Genomic DNA, 18,610 nt, shown 5'->3' on the forward strand with positions numbered 1-18,610 from the left:
GGAGGTACAGGGACCTGATGCCTGGCAGTGATACAACCGATCAGAATGTTCTCCTCCATAACATACCCTCTTCTCATCCCTACGATCGGGGGAGGTATAGGGGCCTGATGCCTGGCAGTGATACAACCGATCAGAATGTTCTCCATAACAGACCCTCTTCTCATCCCTGCCATCAGGGGAGGGACAGGGACCTGATAAGCCACACTCAATGTTTTAAGAGTCGTGCCTTCTCCTCAGTCGTCAGCTCTCTGAACAGTCCATGAATACCACTTCACTATTTTGCTCTCTTTATGCACTTTTTTTTATATTTTATATATTCTTATTGTAATTTTATGTTTGAACTGCACTGCTGCTGCAAATATACAAATTTTACGACATAAGTCAGTGACGATAAACCTGATTCTGATTCTGACAATTTGCAGGTCTTTGGTCACAACAGATCTCAGACTCCTAATGAAATAAAGATGCTGGTGTGTATCCTTAGTGGTTGTTTGAGATGAGAAGCTGAACGGAGGCCAGCTTTGTACTCTGCACAACCTCATGTCCACTCTTAGAAGAGCAACGGACCTTGCAGTGTCCAATAGTTTGGCATTGTCAATCACGTGGAAACCTCAACATTGAAAGTACCATGAAATGCGTCATTTGTGTTAATGACCAACACAGTCCAAGAATCTGCTGGGGGCAACCCACAAGTGTTCCATGCTTCTGCTACCAACATAGCGTGTCCACAGCTTCCTAACCAGAATCAATATGGCTTTGGAGGAAACTGGAGCACCCAGAGTCAAGCCACATGGCCACGTGCACAATGTACTAACTCCTTACGGAGAGCCGTGGGGAGTTGAACCCGGATTGTAAAGCGTTGTGCTACTGTACCAACCTGCTTCTGTCCTTTACCCTCCGTCACCGTTCCATGGGTGGGACCTTGCTGTGCATAGATTGGCTGTGGTGTTTCTTGCAATGCAGTTATGGCTGCACCTTGCATTGAGTGTAGAGTAGAATTGTTTTCTACTTAGCCTTGAGTGTCTGGCTGTTATCTGTAGTTGCACCCTCTTGTGTTTGAGTATTTACTGATGATTAAACATCAAACCAGGCCAGACGAGGACATCATCTACCACGTCAAGGCCTTGGAGTCAGAACCAGAATTAGCATCTGGCTTAGTATCACTTCATATCTCATGAAATTTGTTGTATTATAGCACCAGTACGCTGTGATACATAATAATGAAAACTATCAATTACAGTATGAAAACAAAATATATATATAAAATATTCAATTCAGTAAGTAGTGCAAAAGGAGAGCAAAAACAGAAAACAAATGTGTTCGGTAGTGTTCATGGGTTCCTTGTTATTTCAGAAATCTGAACTGTTGAGTGTGTGTCTTCAGGCTGCTGTACCTCCTTCCTGACAGTAGCAATGAGAAGAGGGCATGCCCTGGGTGATGGCAGTCCTTAATGATGGATGATGCCTTTTCACAGATGGTCTAGGCTCGTAGGGTGGCAGCACGTTCGATCGCAGTGGGGTTGCAATGAGCAAATGCAAGACCCTGTTGGACATTGTTAATGTGGAATGCTCGAAGTCCATCACTGATTTACTGGTGGACAGCGGGGGAGATGTGTGGCCTTGCTTGTAACGAGCACTAGGCCTCAAGTCACGGTGTTGCCTGTTCACAGCTGCCCAGGAGAGAGACATTGAAATCGGTGCTCTCAACCAGAGACAGTGGGGTGCAGGGTCCCAGCTGGAGTCGGTGCTGCTCCCCAGTGTTCACACGGCTGAAGACAAGCCAGATTGTGTTCGATTGCAGACTGCTGCAACATTCATGGATTCAGGGTCTTGGACTATTTTTTTTGTGTGACGTTTTTACGGATATCTTATACATGCTTGCTATCTTTTATAAGACTATAAGACATAGGAGCTGAATTAGACCATTCAACCATCGAGTCTGCTCTGCCATTCCATCATGGCAGATCGCAGATCCCAGTCTACCCCATACACCTGCCTTCTCGCCATAACCTTTGATGCCCTGACCATTCAGGAAATTATCAATTTTCACTTAAGATATACCCACGGTCTTGGACTCCACAGCTGTCTGTGGCAGAGCATTCCACAGTTTCACTACCCTGGCCATCAACATAGGAAACATCCTCTCCACAACCACCTTATGTAGTCCTTTCAATATTAGGTAGGTTTCAATGAAATCCCCACCCGCATTCTTCTAAATTCCCCCACATTCTTCTAAATTCCAATGAATACAGGCCCAAAGCTGCCAAACGCTCCTCATATGTTAACCCCTTCATTCCCGGAATCATTCTCATGAACCTCCTCTGGACTCTCTCCAATGACAACACATCATTTCTGAGATACGGGGCCCAAAACTGTTGACAATACTCCAAGTGCGCCCTGACTAGTGTCTTATAAAGCCTCAGCATTATCTCCTTGCTTTTCCATTCTATTCTCCTTGAAATAAATGCCAACATTGCATTTGGCTTCTTTACCACAGACTCAACCTGTAAATTAATCTTCTGGGAGTCTTGCATGAGGACTCCTAAGTCCCTCTCTGATGTTTGGATGTTTTCCACCCTTTTAGATAATAGTCTGCACTATTGTTCCTTTTACCAAAATGTATTATCATACATTTCCCAACACTGTATTCCATCTGCCACTTTTTTTTAACCCATTCTTCCAATTTATCCCCTCCCTGCTTCCCCTCCCCCTCCCCTTTATCTTTCCCCTTACTGGTTTTTCACCTGGAACCTTCCAGCCTTCTCCTTCCCACCCTCCCCCCACCTTCTTTATTGGGCCCCTGCCCCTTCCCTCTTCAGTCCTGACGAAGGGTTCTGGCCCGAAACGTTGACTGTTCGTTTCCACGGATGCTGCCTGACCTGCTGAGTTCCTCCAGTGTGTTGTGAGTGTTGCTTTGACCCCAGCATCTGCAGAGTATTTTGTGTTTATCACTTTTACTGAGACCTTTTGTGTACATTCCCATTCGGATATGTCCATACGTGGCCTCCTCTACTGCCATGATGAGGCTAAACTCAGGTTGGAGGAGCAACACCTCATATACCGTCTAGGTAGCCTCCAGCCCCTTGGTATGAACATAGAATTCTCCAACTTCCGGTAATTCCCTCCCCTCCCTTCCCCCATCCCTATTTCACTCTGTCCCCTCCCCCAGCTGCCTATCACCTCCCTCATGGTTCCGCCTCCTTCTACTACCCATTGTGCTTTCCCCTATTCCTTCTTCACCTTTCCTGCCTATCCCCTCCCTGCTTCCCCTCCCCTATCCCTTTATCTTTCCCCTTACTGGTTCTTCACCTGGAACCTACCAGCCTTCTCCTTCCCACCCTCCCCCCACCTTCTTTATAGGGCCTCTGTCCCTTCCCTCTTCAGTTATGACGAAGGGTCTCGGCCCAAAACGTCGACTGTTCGTTTCCGGCCTGCTGAGTTCGTCTAGCGTGTTGTGCGTGTTGCTTTGACCCCAGCATCTGCAGAGTATTTTGTGTTTAAGATCTGGAGAAATGAGTGAACAGTCAACGTTTCAGGCCAAGGCCTTTCATTTGACGACACAATCTACCTCGTTCTGACCTTGCACCTCACTATCTGCCTGCGCTGCACGCTCTCTGTAACACTTTATTCTTCAATGTTATTGTTTTACCTTGTACTATGCAATGATCTGATCTGTGTGAACAGTATACGAGATGAGCTTTGCACTGTATCTCTTTGGCCTACAAATCATGTTTTATCTAGAGATGAGGTAAGGTAACAAGTCTCTCCAACCCAATAAGACCGTGCCACCCAATTACACCATGTGACCAATTAATCTATTCATCTGTGTGTCTTTGGATGTTGTGTCCTTGCTGTCTTCGTCATATGCAAGGCAGCACAATACGATGTGGAGAGCAAGCTGTTGCCCGTGCAGCAGGCACCCCTCTCCACACGGCTGACTGATCCATAGGAACAGCAGAGACCGATACGGTTTGCCATCAGCGGCTTTGTAGGAGTTGCCAGTCTTGGTTGAACTCAACATAGGTCTGCCATAGGGACGCCCGCTCCAGATTTTTCCACGGGGTTTACTCCCAAAGCCTTCCCCATGAGTGGGTGTAGTGGAGGTTTGAGATCAGAGTTTCCCTTCTCCTAGGTAAGCTGCCTACCGTGTCTGATGAGCTGCATCTGCCCAAAGCGACTGGTTTTAAGGTGCCAGTAACCCACCTTTGCCCCTTCTGCTGTCAGTAGAGATGGTTCTGCCAGGTTTTAATAGCTAAGCCACACGTGAAGGCCAGGAGCTGGACGTGGTTGTCAGAGGCTACTTGAGACGCACGTCACTGAGAGCATTTAGTAGGTAGTGGGAGCTTGTCCCCACTAACATCTCACGGCTATAACAGCCTTAAGGAGCCAAGGACAGCTACAGCTTCTATCCTGCTGATATCAGACTGTTAAACGGTTCCTTAGTACAAAATATTTAACTCAGGACTTCACAACTTACCTCGTTAAGAACTTGCACCTTACTTCTCTGTAACTGTGTCACTTGATTCTGCATTGGTATTGTTCACCCTCGTTTCTACCTCAATTTTCTGAGTAATGATCTGATCTGTACAAACAGTATGCTAAGACAAGCTTTGTACTGTATGTGTGGCAATAATAATCCAATTCTACAAATTCCAATTCCAATCCCTGCTGTTGGGCTGTAAGGAGAGTTTGTGTCTGTACAAGTGGTGTAAAGTTAGCTGTACAGTCACAAAGGGGCTGATTGGCCTGTGACTGTCTGTACCTCTTGTAAACACCGTGGCACTGTGGTCTCAAGCCACGACAGGCAGGATAAAGTCAAGACAGGCAGGGGCGCGGCACAAGTCAAGGCCGAAAGCCGGCACCTGCAGCAAAGTGACAGATTGCTCGTCAGGGAAGAATGATCACCCTTCCCCCCCGAGACTTAGGGCTGGGGAGAGGAGAGGGAAGCAAAAGATTCTGGTAAGTTAATACTACGAACCTTAAGAGTCCTCCACCTGTAACCACAGCAACAGCTGTGTGCATCGCCTGGGTTTCCAGTGGTCACCATGGCAACCGCTGGCCGTAATCACAGACTTGGCAATGTTTCAGTACATCTCTGCAAGGGGCTAGTCCTTGGCCAACTTGTCCAGGACGCAGAGGGGAGGTGGACAGCCCTGTGCAGTGGGATAGGCTGATTGCAATCCAGAGGCCCACATCCCCAACTCAGATAGGAGGCAGCCGCAGGAGACACTCATACAGGGGTCAGAGCTTTGAGTTCAGTCCTCCGTAAGAAAGTTTGTATGTTTTTCCCTTGTGCGTGTAGGTGTCTTCTCACAGTTCAAAGGCGTATTGATTAGTAAGTTAATTGGTCATTGTAAAATGTTCTCTGTTTAGGCTTGTGTTAAATAGGTGCGTGCGATACAGCTCTTGGGCTGGAAGGGCCTGCCTGTTCCACGTTGCGTCTCTAAATAAATAACATACGTTAAATATTTTATTCAAGCGACTCACATTTCTGTGGCAACTTTGCAGTACCTTGGATGATTACACAATGAAGCCCACACAAAGGAGGTATTAAGACAAGTGGCACAAGTCTTAGACAGTGAGTAGTTGGAGAGTGGAGGGGTTTGGAACGGATGGTGTTGGCTGTCATGTTAGAGTTCCTGGGCCCTAGTCAGCTGAAGGTACTATCCCAGAGGTGGAATACGGCAAGTTGAGATAAGACCAGAATTAGGCCATTCGGCCCATTGAGTCTGCTCCCCCATTTATTATTCCTCTCAACCCTGTTCTCCTGCCTTCTCCCCATAACCTTTGACACCTTGATTAATCAAGAAGCTATCAACCTCTGCTCTAAATGACTTGGACTCCACAGCCATCTGTGGCAATGAATTCCACAAAGACAGTACAAAAGAAATTTATGTGTGTTGCTTGAAATTCCAGCATCTGCAGATTTCCTTGTGTTTGTGAAAAGAAATACTTCGTTGTCTGCGTTCTGAATAGATAGACAATGTCAATCTATTTTGTGACTTGGGAAGAAAGTTACAAAGATTCATGACCAATATTCTCTCCAAGAAATTCCTCCTCGTCTCCAACTCAATGGATGACCCTGTTCTTCGGAAAGTACACCACTAGTCCTGGATACCCCCATTAGGAATCAAGATGGGTACGTAGATGAAAGAAAGATGGGGGGTTATGTGGGAGAGAAGGGTTAGATTGATCTTAGAGTAGGTTAAGAAGTTGGCACAACATCAGGAGATGAAGGGCCTATACACTGCTGTACTGTTCTATGTTCGATGTTGAGTTGATTGTCTTGTGCGCAGGTACGTTGAGTACAGGAACAATGACAAGGCTTGCAGCTGCAACAAAAACACACAGGTACAGTCAACACTCAGAGCATCAATTATACTGGACAGTGAGGAGACTGTGCAAAACCAGACATCAATGAAAAAAAAAGAGGTACTCAGAGATAAGCTGGCACAATATTGTTGGCAACACTCACAACACACTGGAGGAACTCAGCAGGTCGGGCAGCATCCGTGGAAACGTATGAGTCGATGTTTCGGGCCGGAACTCTTCGTCAGGACTGAAGAGGGAAGGGGCAGGTGCCCTATAAAGAAGGTGCGGGGAGGGTGGGAAGGAGAAGGCTGGAAGGTTCCAGGTGAAAAACCAGTAAGGGGAAAGATAAAGGGGTGCGGGAGGGGATAGGCAGGAAAGGTGAAGAAGGAATAGGGGAAAACACAATGGGTAGTAGAAGGAGGCGGAACCATGAGGGAGGTGATAGGCAGCTGGGGGAGGAGCAGAGTGAAGTAGGGATAGGGGAAAGGAAGGGAGGGAATTACCGCAAGTTGGTACAATATTGTCGGCCGAAGGGCCCGTACTGGTCAGTACGATTAAATGTTCATTATTAGAGATAGGTTTTCTACAACAAGAGTGATGGAGGTATGGAATGTGTGGCGGTAGAGGCAGATACATCAGGGGCATTTAAGAGACTCTTAGATAGGATATGGATGATAGGCAAATGGAAAGTTGAGTCGGAGAGAAAGGCAGGAGGTGGTTTGCAGTGTTCTGTTTTTGAGGTAGGGTGAGGTTGTGCAGCTTGGTCAAGAACATGATTTTGTAGTGACGTAGCTGTTCCTGAAGCAGCTGGTGTGGGAACTCAGGACTTCGTACTTCCTCCCTGATTAATCCATTGGATCATTTCAGTAAGATTATCTCTCATACTTCCAGTGAGTATAACCTTAGCCCCACTTCAAGTATGAATGCTTCATCCATGGAGTCCATCACAGGGAAAGCCCTCCCCACCATTGAGCACATTTACAAGGAGCGCTGCCGCAAGAAAGCAGTGTCCCATCATCAAGGACCCCCACCATCCAGGCCATCTCTCTTCTCGCGACTATCATTGAGCAGAAGGTCCAGGAGCCTCAGCTCTCACACCAGCAGGTTCAGGAACAGTTATTACCCTTCAACCATCAGGCTCCTGAGACCTCCGTCGGGGCTGACCATGGACGTTGTGTCCTAGCTGTCCAGGTACACAAGCCTGGGCACTACGATATGGAGAATGAGCTCTCCCTCTCCACACAGCTAATGAACTCAAAGGAATGGTACAGGTTGGCACCAGCAGCATCGCAGGAGTTGCCGGTCAGCATTGCGCTCAATGTAGGACTGTCTTGGAGACTCCAGCACTGGATTTTTCCCTGGAGATTTATTCCTGAAGCGTGTATAGCTGCAAGGCAGGAAAGGTTTGAGATGGGAGATTTCCTTCTCATAGATGAGCTGCCAACCATGGCTGACAAACCCCCATCTGCCCAAAGCGATTGGGTTTAAGGTGTCAGTAACCTACCCTTGCCCTTTCTCCTGTCAGTAGAAATGGTTCCACCAGGCTTAGTAGCTATGGCACTTGTGAATGCCAGGAGCTAGGCTCAGTTGCCAGAGGCTATTTGAGGCACTTGCCATTGGGAGCATTTAATAGGTAGCAAGATCTTGTCCCCATTGACACCCCGCCATCTATAACAACTTTAAGGAACCATGGATTCAGACTCCTGAACCGGTGTGGCTAATTTCACTTAGCTCAACACCGAACTGATTTCACAACCTGCAGGTTCAACGTCAAGGTTTCTTTAAAACTCATATTCTCAGTGTTATTTATTTCTCTTCTATTTGGACAATTTGTCTTCTTTTGCACATTGGCCGTATGTCAGTCATTGTTTATGAGTGCTTACTTACTGCTCGATATGCCACTGGCGTTTAGGCCAGCAATGAAGGTCCTCCACCTCTGTCCATACTTGGCTATACCATTGCACACGGAGGTAGAAGGATTCTTCATCGCTGTTTCTGTAACAGTTTTGTTTGACCAGTCAGGGTTGTTAGCCCTGTGCTGATCCCCCTGAACCTGGACGACTGATGGATTACTCTTAGTCTGGCCTCTACCCTTTGATCTGTTGACATAGGTGATCCTACCGAGAGCCAAAGCATAAAGCCCTGTCTCCAGCCAACGTAGCTCTCTGGTCATTGAGGGACGCAAGCCTCCAAACCCAACGACAAGGTCGTGGTCCTCTTGGAGGTGTTGATGTATGTTTTTTTATAAATTCGATTGTATTCTTTATTTTCATGTAAATGCCCTCAAGAAAAACAAATCCCAGGATTGTAAATGGTGACATCCATGTTCTTTGATAATTAATTTACTTTGACTTTGAATTGACCTGGTGAGGTGTATCTGAACCGACCACAGTGCAAGGACGTTCTTTCTGAAAAAGGTGACCAAAGCTGTGCCTGGTTCTCCAAATGTGGTCCCACCAATCATGTGACAAGACCATCCTACTCTTGTTCAGCCCAATGTTCCAAGTTGCCTGTGTGCAAACTTCCCTGTTGAACTTTGGAGAGGAGGTACAGGAGCCTGAAGTGGTATACCACCAGAACCGCGAATTCCCTTCCACCATTATGAAGCTATTGAACAATCCCCTAACACGATGAGGTGGATTTCAGACCCCACTTTCTACTTTGTTATTTATTTCGCGACACAGCACGGATTTGGCCCTTCGAGCTGCGCCACCCCCAACACCCCGACTGCACCCTGACCTAATTACGGAACAACTTACCGTTACCATTTAACCTACCCGCTAGTTATTTGGACTGTGGGAGGAAACTGGAGCGCCTGGGGAAAACCCGCGGATTTCACGGGTGAGGACATACAGAGACTCCTTACGGACGGCACCGGGATTGCACTCCAAACTCTGGAACACCCCACGGTGTAGTGGCATTACGCTAACCGCTACACTCCCGTGGCACCTCCTGATCCTGCACCTTGCCGTCTGCTAACGGGCCCTTCCAGCCCAGCAACCCCATGCTGCCTGATTGCACCCACGTGACCAGTTACCTACAAGTTGGTACGTCTTTGGGATATGGAGAGAAACTCACACGGTCACGGGGAAAACGTACAAACTCCTTACAGACAGCATTGGGAATCGAACCCCTGTTGCTGGCGCTGTAATAGTTTTAAGCTAAATGCGACTCTATTCTGCATTCTGTTATTGATTTCCCCTGCAGTGCCTCAATGTCCTGTTGTGATGAAATGATCTGTATAGGTGGTATGAAAAACAAAGGTTTTTCACTGGACCTTGGTCCATCCAACAGTAACAACCCAATTTGCCAGTTTTTCTTCAACCATCCAGTTGTTGAACCTGTTCTGGAGCTTCTCCAGGGTGAACACTTCTTTCCATAGATCATAACGAGATAGATTGCGAGGTCAAGACTCCATCTTATCATACTATTCAACAGTTTTCTCACAGCAGATAGAGATTGTCCTGGCGCCTTGATATGGGTATCCTCTACCCAATGTAAGGGGGGGGGGGAAGAAGAAGAAAAAATGTCTGGGGTGCGTGGGATCTTTGGTTGTGTTGCTACTTTGTGTGTGTGTGTGTCAGAGAGAGAGGGCAGGCAAGAAGGAACATGTTATACAGGAATAAGAAGGTTGCTGTTTGAAGCTGGCATAGATGTAAGGAGCCAAATGGCCTGCACTGTGCTCTACTTTTCTATACTCAATGGGTCACTTCATCAGCTAGCGCCTGTACCTAATAAAGTGCCACTGAATGTATGTTCATGGTCATCTGCTGCTGTAGCCCGTCCACTTCAATGTCTGACGTGTTGTGTGTTCAGAGATGCTCTTCTGCACACCACTGTTGTAATGTGTTGTTATTAGAATTACTGTCACCTTCCTGTCAGCTTGAACCAGTCTGGCCATTCCCCTCTGACCTCTGTCATTAACAAAGTGTTTTCACCCACAGAACTGCCGCTCACTGGATGTTGTTTTGTTTTTTGCACCATTCTTTATAAACTCTGGAGACTGTGGTGTGAAAATCCCAGGAGATCAGCAGTTTCTGAGATACTCAAACCACCCCGTCTGGCACCAACCATCATTCCATGGTCAAAGTCACTTAGATCACATTCCTTCCCCATTCTGATGTTTGGTCTGAATAACAACTGAACCTCTTGACCATGTCTGTATGCTTTTGAACATTGAGTTGTTGCCACATGATTGGCTGATTAGATATTTGCAGGTGTACAGCTGTACTTTTATTTTATTTATTTATGTAGAGCCTCACAACATGGTAACAGGTCCAATGATCCCACGCCGCCCAATTACACCTGTGTGACCAATTAACTTACTAACTGGTACAAGTTTGGAATGAGGGAGGAAACTGGAGCACCCAGAGGAAAGCCACATGGTCACAGGAAGAACCTACCTACGGACTGTGGTGGGAATTGAACTTGAACCACTGCACTACCACACTGCCCTTAAATACACTGAGAGACCATAGAGTTTACAATATCTTTCCTAAGTCTTAACAGGGTCGATCGACCATTTTCTGTTCTACCGATCCTGCGACTGTCTAACCTGTCCACTGTTGTATTGTTTGTCCGCAGGAAGTGGTTCCCCGGAATTCTCCATGAATGTATGTCACGATGATGATGACAGATCAGATCCCTTTGGAGCTCCCTCCTCTGCTGAATGGAGACGTCACCATGATCCCACACCTAGTCAATGGCGATGGACCGCAGCAGGTGAGTCTCAGAGTCACAAAGCAGTACAGCATATATTCAGGCCCTTCGGTCTGACCAGTTAATGCTGACCATGGTTTCTACCCAGCTATTCCCAATTTCAATTGATGATCAAAGTGTATACATCACCAGAAACATACAATCTGAGATTCAGTTTCTTGCAGCCATTCACAGTAAGTAGAAAGAAACACAATAGAATCAATGAAAACCGGCACTTGACAGACACGGACAAGCAACCAATGTGCAAAAGACAACAAATTGTGCAAATACTAAGTCATACATGGTCACATATATACCTACACACGCACACACAGACACACACACAAATAAATAAATATCGAGAACAGGAGTTGTAGAATCCTTAAAAGTGAGTTCATAAGCTGTGGCATCATTATATCGGACCCTGGTCAGACCCCACTTGGAGTACTGTGCTCAGTTCTGGTTGCCTCACTATAGGAAGGATGTGGAAACCATAGGAAGGGTGCAGAGGAGATTTACAAGGATGTTGCCTGGATCAGGGAATATTGCCTTATGAGAATAGGTTGAGTGAACTCGGCCTTTTTGCCTTGGAGCGACGGAGGATGAGAGGCATTGATTGTGTGGATAGTCAGAGGCTTTTTCACAGGAGTGCATAGTTTTAAGGTGCTTGGCACTAAGTACAGAGGAGATATCAGGGGTAAGTTTTTTATGCAGAGAGTGGTGAACGCGTGCTGGCAACTGTGGTGGAGGCAGATATGATCGGGTCTTTTAAGAGACTCCTGGACAGGTATATGGAGCTCAGAAAAATAGAGGGCTATGGGTAACCCTTGGTAATTTCTCAGGTAAGGACATGTTCAGCACAGCTTTGTGGGCCGAAGGGCCTGTATTGTGCTGTAGGTTTTCTACATTTCTATGGTCCCAAGCCCAGTTTTGAAGGAGGAGGGTTGGGCGTGGTGCTAGCAAAACCCATCTTGTGAAGAGCTGTAGAAGCACCAACTGAAATTCCAAAGACCCTGTCCTTGGGAGAGGAAGGAACTCCACCTGGAAAATCATGGTGACAATGGAAGTCACTGGGCCAATCAACCTTTGATTCAGTTCAGAGGACTCTGGTGGCTATGTCCTGGCAGGGGTTGATTGGCTTCAGAAGCTGGGACCCTTAGATGAGGAGGAATTTCTTCAGGCAGGGATTGGCGAACCAGTGGAATTTGTTGCCACAGATCATCGCTGAAATTCTGGTTATAGAACAAAATACACACACCACACAGTACAGGCCATTCGACCCAGGATGTTGCGCCAACCCATATAAACCTATTACAAGATCAATCCATTTTTTCCCTCCACTTTTCTTTCCGCCAGGTGCTAACCACAGTGTTTCTAATGTGTCCATCTCTACTACCACCCCGGCAGCACGTTCACTCACTCACTACTCTGAGTTTAAAAGATTTCATTCTGATATCCACCCTATGTACTTTCACCCAACCAATGGTCTTAAAATTATGGCCTCTTGCATTGACAGTTTCTGCCCTGGGAAGAAGTGCAGGCTATCCATTTTATTAATGCCTCTTAACATCTTGTACATCTCTATCGGGTCACCTCTCATCCTCCTTCACTACGAAGAGGAGAGCCGCAGTTCACTCAGCCTTTCCTCATGAGATATGCTCTCTAACCTAGGCAGCATCCTGAGGCACTGGTGAGATCTCACTTGGAGTATTGTGAACAGCTTTGGGCCCTTATTTAATAAAAAGTGTGTTTACTTTGGAGAGGGTTTCGAGGTGGTTCACAAGTATGATTCTGGGAATCAGCAGGATGGAGTGCTTGATGAACTGTACTCGCTGGAATTTAGAAGAATGAGGGAGATCTCAGTGAAACTTATTGAATGTTGAAAGCCCTAGACAGAGTAGACATGGAGAGGATGTTTCCTATGTCAGGGAGTCTAGGACTACAAAGCGCAACCTTAGAATTAAGGACGTCCATTTAGATCAGAGATGAGGAGGAATTTCTTTAGCCAGAGGGTGGAGAATCTGCGGAGGTCAGGTCACTGGGTGGATTTAAGGCAGAGGCTGATAAGCTCTTGGAATGGTGGAGCAGATTTGATGGGCTGAATGGCCTCATTCTGCTGCTGTGCCGTATGGTCTTGTGGCAGTGAATGATAGGTTTTTCATTGGTAAAGGGTTTGAAGGTTATGGGGAGAATGGAGTTGAAAATATTATCCACGAGTGAATCATGGAGCCTGCTCGATGGGCTGAATGGCCTTTCTGCTCCAGTATCTTATGGCCTTAAGAAGGCTGCCCTTCCTCAGGGCAGAGATATGGGTCAGATGTCCTAGGAAGAGGATTCTGCGAATGGCCTACACTGGGGCACTGTGACGGATAGATGGAGCGAGCGAGATTCCTCCTTCCCTGAGTGATTGCTCCATGCAGTGACTTGCTTAACCTGGCACGTAACCCACAAGCTGCGTCCGAGCAGCCGTGGGTCAGATTGTTGAAATGTCAGGCTGCCATGGCGATGGAATGCAGTCTGCCTGCGTAGGGGGTTTTCAAAATCCTTCGCTGACACATCTGGTAGCATCTGCAACAACTCTAAACTCTGCCCAGCTGCCAAGAGGCCTCTTCAGCCTGCCTGCATGGGGAGGGGAGAGCTTTCTCCCGTTTAATTCACACAAGACCGTCCAGCATTCAGCAAAGGGAGCAAGAAACAAGCTGCAGGGGGAAATCAGTGAGACGTAGAGTTATAGAACATTGCAGCACAGAAACAGGCCTTTTGGCCCATCTACTCTGTGTTGAACTGTTATTTCGCCTGGTCCCATCAATCTGCTCCTAACCATAGCTCTCTGTGCCCCTCCCATTCATGTTTTTATCCCAACTTCTCTTGTGTTGCAATCAAACGCACATCCACCACTTCCACTGGCAGCTCGTTCCACACTTGCACCCCTCTCTCTGAGTGACGAAGTTCCCCCTCAGGTTCACCTGCCTTCACCTCCCTCAATGCCCCTCCTCCTACCCTTTCTCCCATGGTCCACTCTCCTCTCTTAACAGATTCCTTCTTTAGCCCTTTTCCACCTATTGCCTCCCATCTCATTACGTCATTACCCCTCCTCCTTCACCCACTTGGCTTCACCTATCACCTTTTACCTTGTCCTCCTTCCCCTCCCACACCTTCTCATTCTGGCTTTGTGCACCTTCCTTTCCAGTCCTAGTGGAGGGTCTCAGCCCGAAACCTCAACGCTGTGTTCCTCTCCACAGATGCTGCCTGATCTGCTGAGTCCCTCCAGCAATTTATGCAGGAGTTCATGGTCCCCTCGTTTAACGGTAGGGGTCCTTGGCATAAAGAAAGTTGGGAACCCAGCACTTTGTGCGTGTTGCTGTGGATTTCCAGGACCTGCAGAAACTCTTGTGTCTGTGATTTGCATTCTCTGGTTTCTGAGAGATTGGCCGCCTGCTGGGTAACTCTAGCGTGTCCTCACAGGGACAGTGTTGTTTGGTCGGACATAGGCCCTTTGCCCCATTGAGGTCACACTGACCATCAGCTCCCCACTTCCACTGATCCCATGTTATTCCACACCCTGGCACATTCCTGTCATCGCCCCACGGATTGGGCGGCTCAGTAATATTGTGGTTAGTCCCGTAGGCCCGGTTCAATTCTCACCGTTGCCCGTAAGGAGTTTGTACGTTCTCCCCCAGGTTGCAGGAACTTCCTCTGGGTGTTCCTGTTTCCTCCCACAGTCTAAAGATGTCCGGCTTAATAGGCTGTTTAGTCACATGGGCGGGTGGTCACTCAGCCAGAGAGCCTGTTACAGTGCTGTATCTCTATATGAACTAAAAATTTAAAGAGAAGTGTCTCTAAATAAAAATTAATTCCACCTCTCACCCGTGCACAAGGGACAGTTTAAGTGGCCAGTTAACTCACTGGCCCACACTCCTTTGGAATGGCGGAGGGAATCAGAGGACTTGGGGAATCTCGCATAGTCACAGGGTGATAGTGCAACCTTCCAGCTGCAGGTTGATGGGACGAGGCAGAATAATATTTCAGCATAGACTGGATGGGCCAAAGAGCCTGTTTCTTTTCTGTAATGCTCGACGGCTCTAAATGAAACTCCTCAAAGACAGTTTTGCATGTCAGGATCATAAGACCATGTGACATAGGAGCAGAATTAGGCCATTCAGCCCATCAAGTCTGCACCACTATTCCATCATGGCTGATTTATTACCCCTCCCCCATTCTCCTGCCTTCTCTCCATAACCTTTGGTGCCCTGACTAAACAAGAACCTATTAACCTCCAACTTAAATATTACTGAATGACTTGTCTGTCAGGACATCTGTGGCAATGAATTCCATAGTGGTTAGCACAACGTTTTACTGAGTACCAATGATCCGGGTTCGATTCCTGCCATTGTCTGTAAGAAGTTTTGTACATTCACCCCATGATCACGTGGGTTTCCCCGGGGTGCTCTGGTTTCCTCCCACAGTCCAAAGGTGGTAGGTTAATTACTCATTTTAAATTGTCCTGGGATTAAATCGGGATAACTGGGCGGCATGGCTCGCAGAGTTGAAAAGGCCGGTTCCATGCTGTGTCTCAATAAATAAACACCTACCCTCTGGCTGAAGAAATTTTCCTCATCCCTGTTAAAAAGAAACATCCTTCTATTCTGAAACTGTAGTTCTCTCCCACTACAGAACACATCCTTTTCGCGTCCACTCTGTCTGAGTGAGGCTTCCATTGGTCAGTGTCGACCACAGATATTGCATCCCAGCTGTCTGGATACGCAAGCCTGGCGGTACCATATGGAGAGCGAGCTGTTGCCCATGTAGCAAACCTGGGCGGTACCATACGGAGAGCGAGCTGTTGCCCATGTAGCAAGCCTGGGCGGTACAATATGGAGAACGAGCTGTTGCCCATGTAGCAAACTCACACTCTCTTCGAATCTGATGAACCCAAAGGAACGGCAGAGACCGATGTAATTTGCTACCAGTAGCGCCGCAGGAGTTTCCAGTCAGCATTGAACTTGACAAAGGACTGCCCTAGGGACTTCAACTCTGGACGTTTCCCTCAGGGTTTACTCCCGAAGCCTTCCCCATGAGTGGGTGCAGCCGCAAGGCAGCGGAGGTTTAAGATCAGAGCTTTCCATCTCCTAGATGAGCTGCCAACCACGGCTGAAGAGCCCCATCTGCCCAAAGCAACTGTTTTTAAGGTGTCAGTCATCCACCTTTGCCCCTTGTCCTGTCAGCAGAAATGATTCCACTGGGCTTACTGCTAAGTCACACATGCAGGCCAGGACTTGGTTGTCAGAGGCTATTTGGGATGCACATCATTGGGAGTATTTAACAGTTAGTGGGAGCTTATCCCCATTACCTACACTCCCTGGCTAAAACAACCTTATGGCACCCTGGCCGGATCTTTCAATATTTCATTACTAAAGGTGACAGGTGGGTGACCGTGAGGGGAAACTTCTTCATCAGAGAGGGTGGTGTGAGTGGGACGAGCTGCGGGCAGAGGTGGTAGAAGCAGGTTTGACTGCAACATTTAAGAGATGTTAGGACCATTCAAGGATGGGTGGAGAATGAGGGAAATCTCAACGAAACCTATGGAATATTGTGAGGCCAAGAGTCTGCGTCATGGTGCAGAGGTGCAATCAAGAGTTTGATAACAGCGGAGTTCCTGTCCTTGAGCCTGGTGCTGGGTGTTTTCAGGCTTTTGTATCTTCTGTCTGATGGGAGAGTAAGAAGAGAGAATGTTCGGGAAGATGGGGTCTTTGATTATTGGCTGATTTACTGAGGCAGGAAAGTCCATGGAGGGGAGGCTGGTTTCCATGATGCGCTGAGCTGTGTCCACAACTCTCTGGAGTTTCTTGTGGTCGTGGGCCGAGTAGTTGCCGTACCGAGCCATTGTGCATCAGGATAGGATGCTTTTGATGGTGCATTGATTAAAATTGGTGAGGACGGTCAAGAGGAACAAGCTGTCCCATCACACACTCCCAGGGTCAGACACAGAGAGACATTCCCACTACACTGTCCCATCACACACTCCCAGGGTCAAATACAGAGAGAGAGACGTTCCCACTGCACTGTCCCATCACACACTCCCAGGGTCAGATACAGAGAGAGAGACGTTCCCACTGCACTGTCCCATCACACACTCCTAGGGTCAGACACTGAGAGACATTCCCACTACACTGTCCCATCACACACTCCCAGGGTCAGATACAGAGAGACATTCCCACTACACTGTCCCATCACACACTCCTAGGGTCAGACACAGAGAGACATTCCCACTGCACTGTCCCATCACACAATCCGTTTTTAAGAGTTAAACTCGGGTTTATTGTCCAGTCACAGTGAAAAACTTACTGCAGTAGCATCATCAGATACACAAAACTGTTCCTCAAGTGGTGGGACACAAGGGTTAGAGGTCAGAGTGTACACTCATTTAACATTGAAGTTAAAGTTTTGGTCAGTTGGAGAGTGAGCCTCCCTCTGCACTGTCCCATCACAAACTACTGGTGTCAGACACAGAGAGAGACTCCCTCTGCACTGCCTTATCACAAACTCCTAGGGTCAGACACAGAGAGAGACTCCCTGTACACTATCCCATCACAAACTCCTGGTGTCAGACACAGAGTGAGCCTCCCTCTACAGTGTCCCATCACAAACTCCTGGTGTCAGACAGAGAGAGAGACTCCCTCTGCACTGCCTTATCACAAACTCCTGGGGTCAGACACAGAGAGACTTTCCCACTACACTGTCCCATCACAAACTCCTGGTGTCAGACACTGAGAGAGCCTCCCTCTGCACTGACTGTCCCATCACAAACTCCTAGGGTCAGACACAGAGAGACTTTCTCACTACACTGTCCCATCACAAACTCCTGAAGTCAGGCACAGAGAGCGCCTCCTTCTACACTATCCCATCATAAATTACTGGATCAGACATAGACAGAGGCTCCCACTACACTGTACAAACTCCAGGGGCCAGAAAGAGCGAAACTCCCGCTACACTGTCCCATCACACACTTCTAGGGTCAGCCACAAAGAGAGTTTCCCTCTGCACCAACCAGCCACACACTCCTCGGTTCAGACACAGAGTGAAGCTCCCTCCATACCATCCCATCACACATTCCCAGAGTCAGACACAGAGAGAGGCTCCCTCCACACCATCCCATCACATACTACCGGGGTCAGAGACACAGAGTGAAGCTCCCTCTACACTGTCCCATCACATACTCCCGGGGTCAGACAGAGAATGAAGCTCCCTCCACACCATCCCATCACACAAACTTAAGCAGGATCTGAAGAGCTTTATGCTGAGTGAATTGCGAAGTATGCATGGGGCATTATTCGGGGAGAATATACGTGAATTTCACTTCAGGGAAAACCAGGAATATTAGGTGGCACTGCAGGAGAATGGATGGACTGTAAGTAGGCCACAGGCTTGCAATGCGAGCATTGTGGCGTTGCTATGGTAACAGGGAAGAGAGCAGTAAAGAGTGATTTCTCAGCTCTGTGTGTGGGTTAGTGTAAACTGGATAATTGATCTCCTCTCTCTGCTGGTATGGACACAAAACAAAAGAGATGGAGCTTGGTCATTGCATGGAATTGTTATTGTGT

The 18,610-nt window shown here is 47.6% G+C and overlaps 1 protein-coding gene across 1 annotated transcript in view; it reads left to right on the top strand.

Moving 5' to 3' along the window:
* The window catches only part of fndc3ba (fibronectin type III domain containing 3Ba), a 386,847-nt gene that overhangs the window by 78,269 nt on the left and 289,968 nt on the right, over positions 1 to 18,610 (top strand). Inside the window, exon 2 of the mRNA XM_063045278.1 lies at positions 10,896 to 11,033. Within this exon, the coding sequence (XP_062901348.1) occupies positions 10,923 to 11,033 (111 nt within the window). The 5' untranslated portion in view covers positions 10,896 to 10,922. The remainder of the gene's footprint in view (positions 1 to 10,895; positions 11,034 to 18,610) is intronic.

The sequence above is a fragment of the Mobula hypostoma genome, chromosome 4, assembly GCF_963921235.1.
Source record: "Mobula hypostoma chromosome 4, sMobHyp1.1, whole genome shotgun sequence".
Taxonomy (NCBI): domain Eukaryota; kingdom Metazoa; phylum Chordata; class Chondrichthyes; order Myliobatiformes; family Myliobatidae; genus Mobula; species Mobula hypostoma.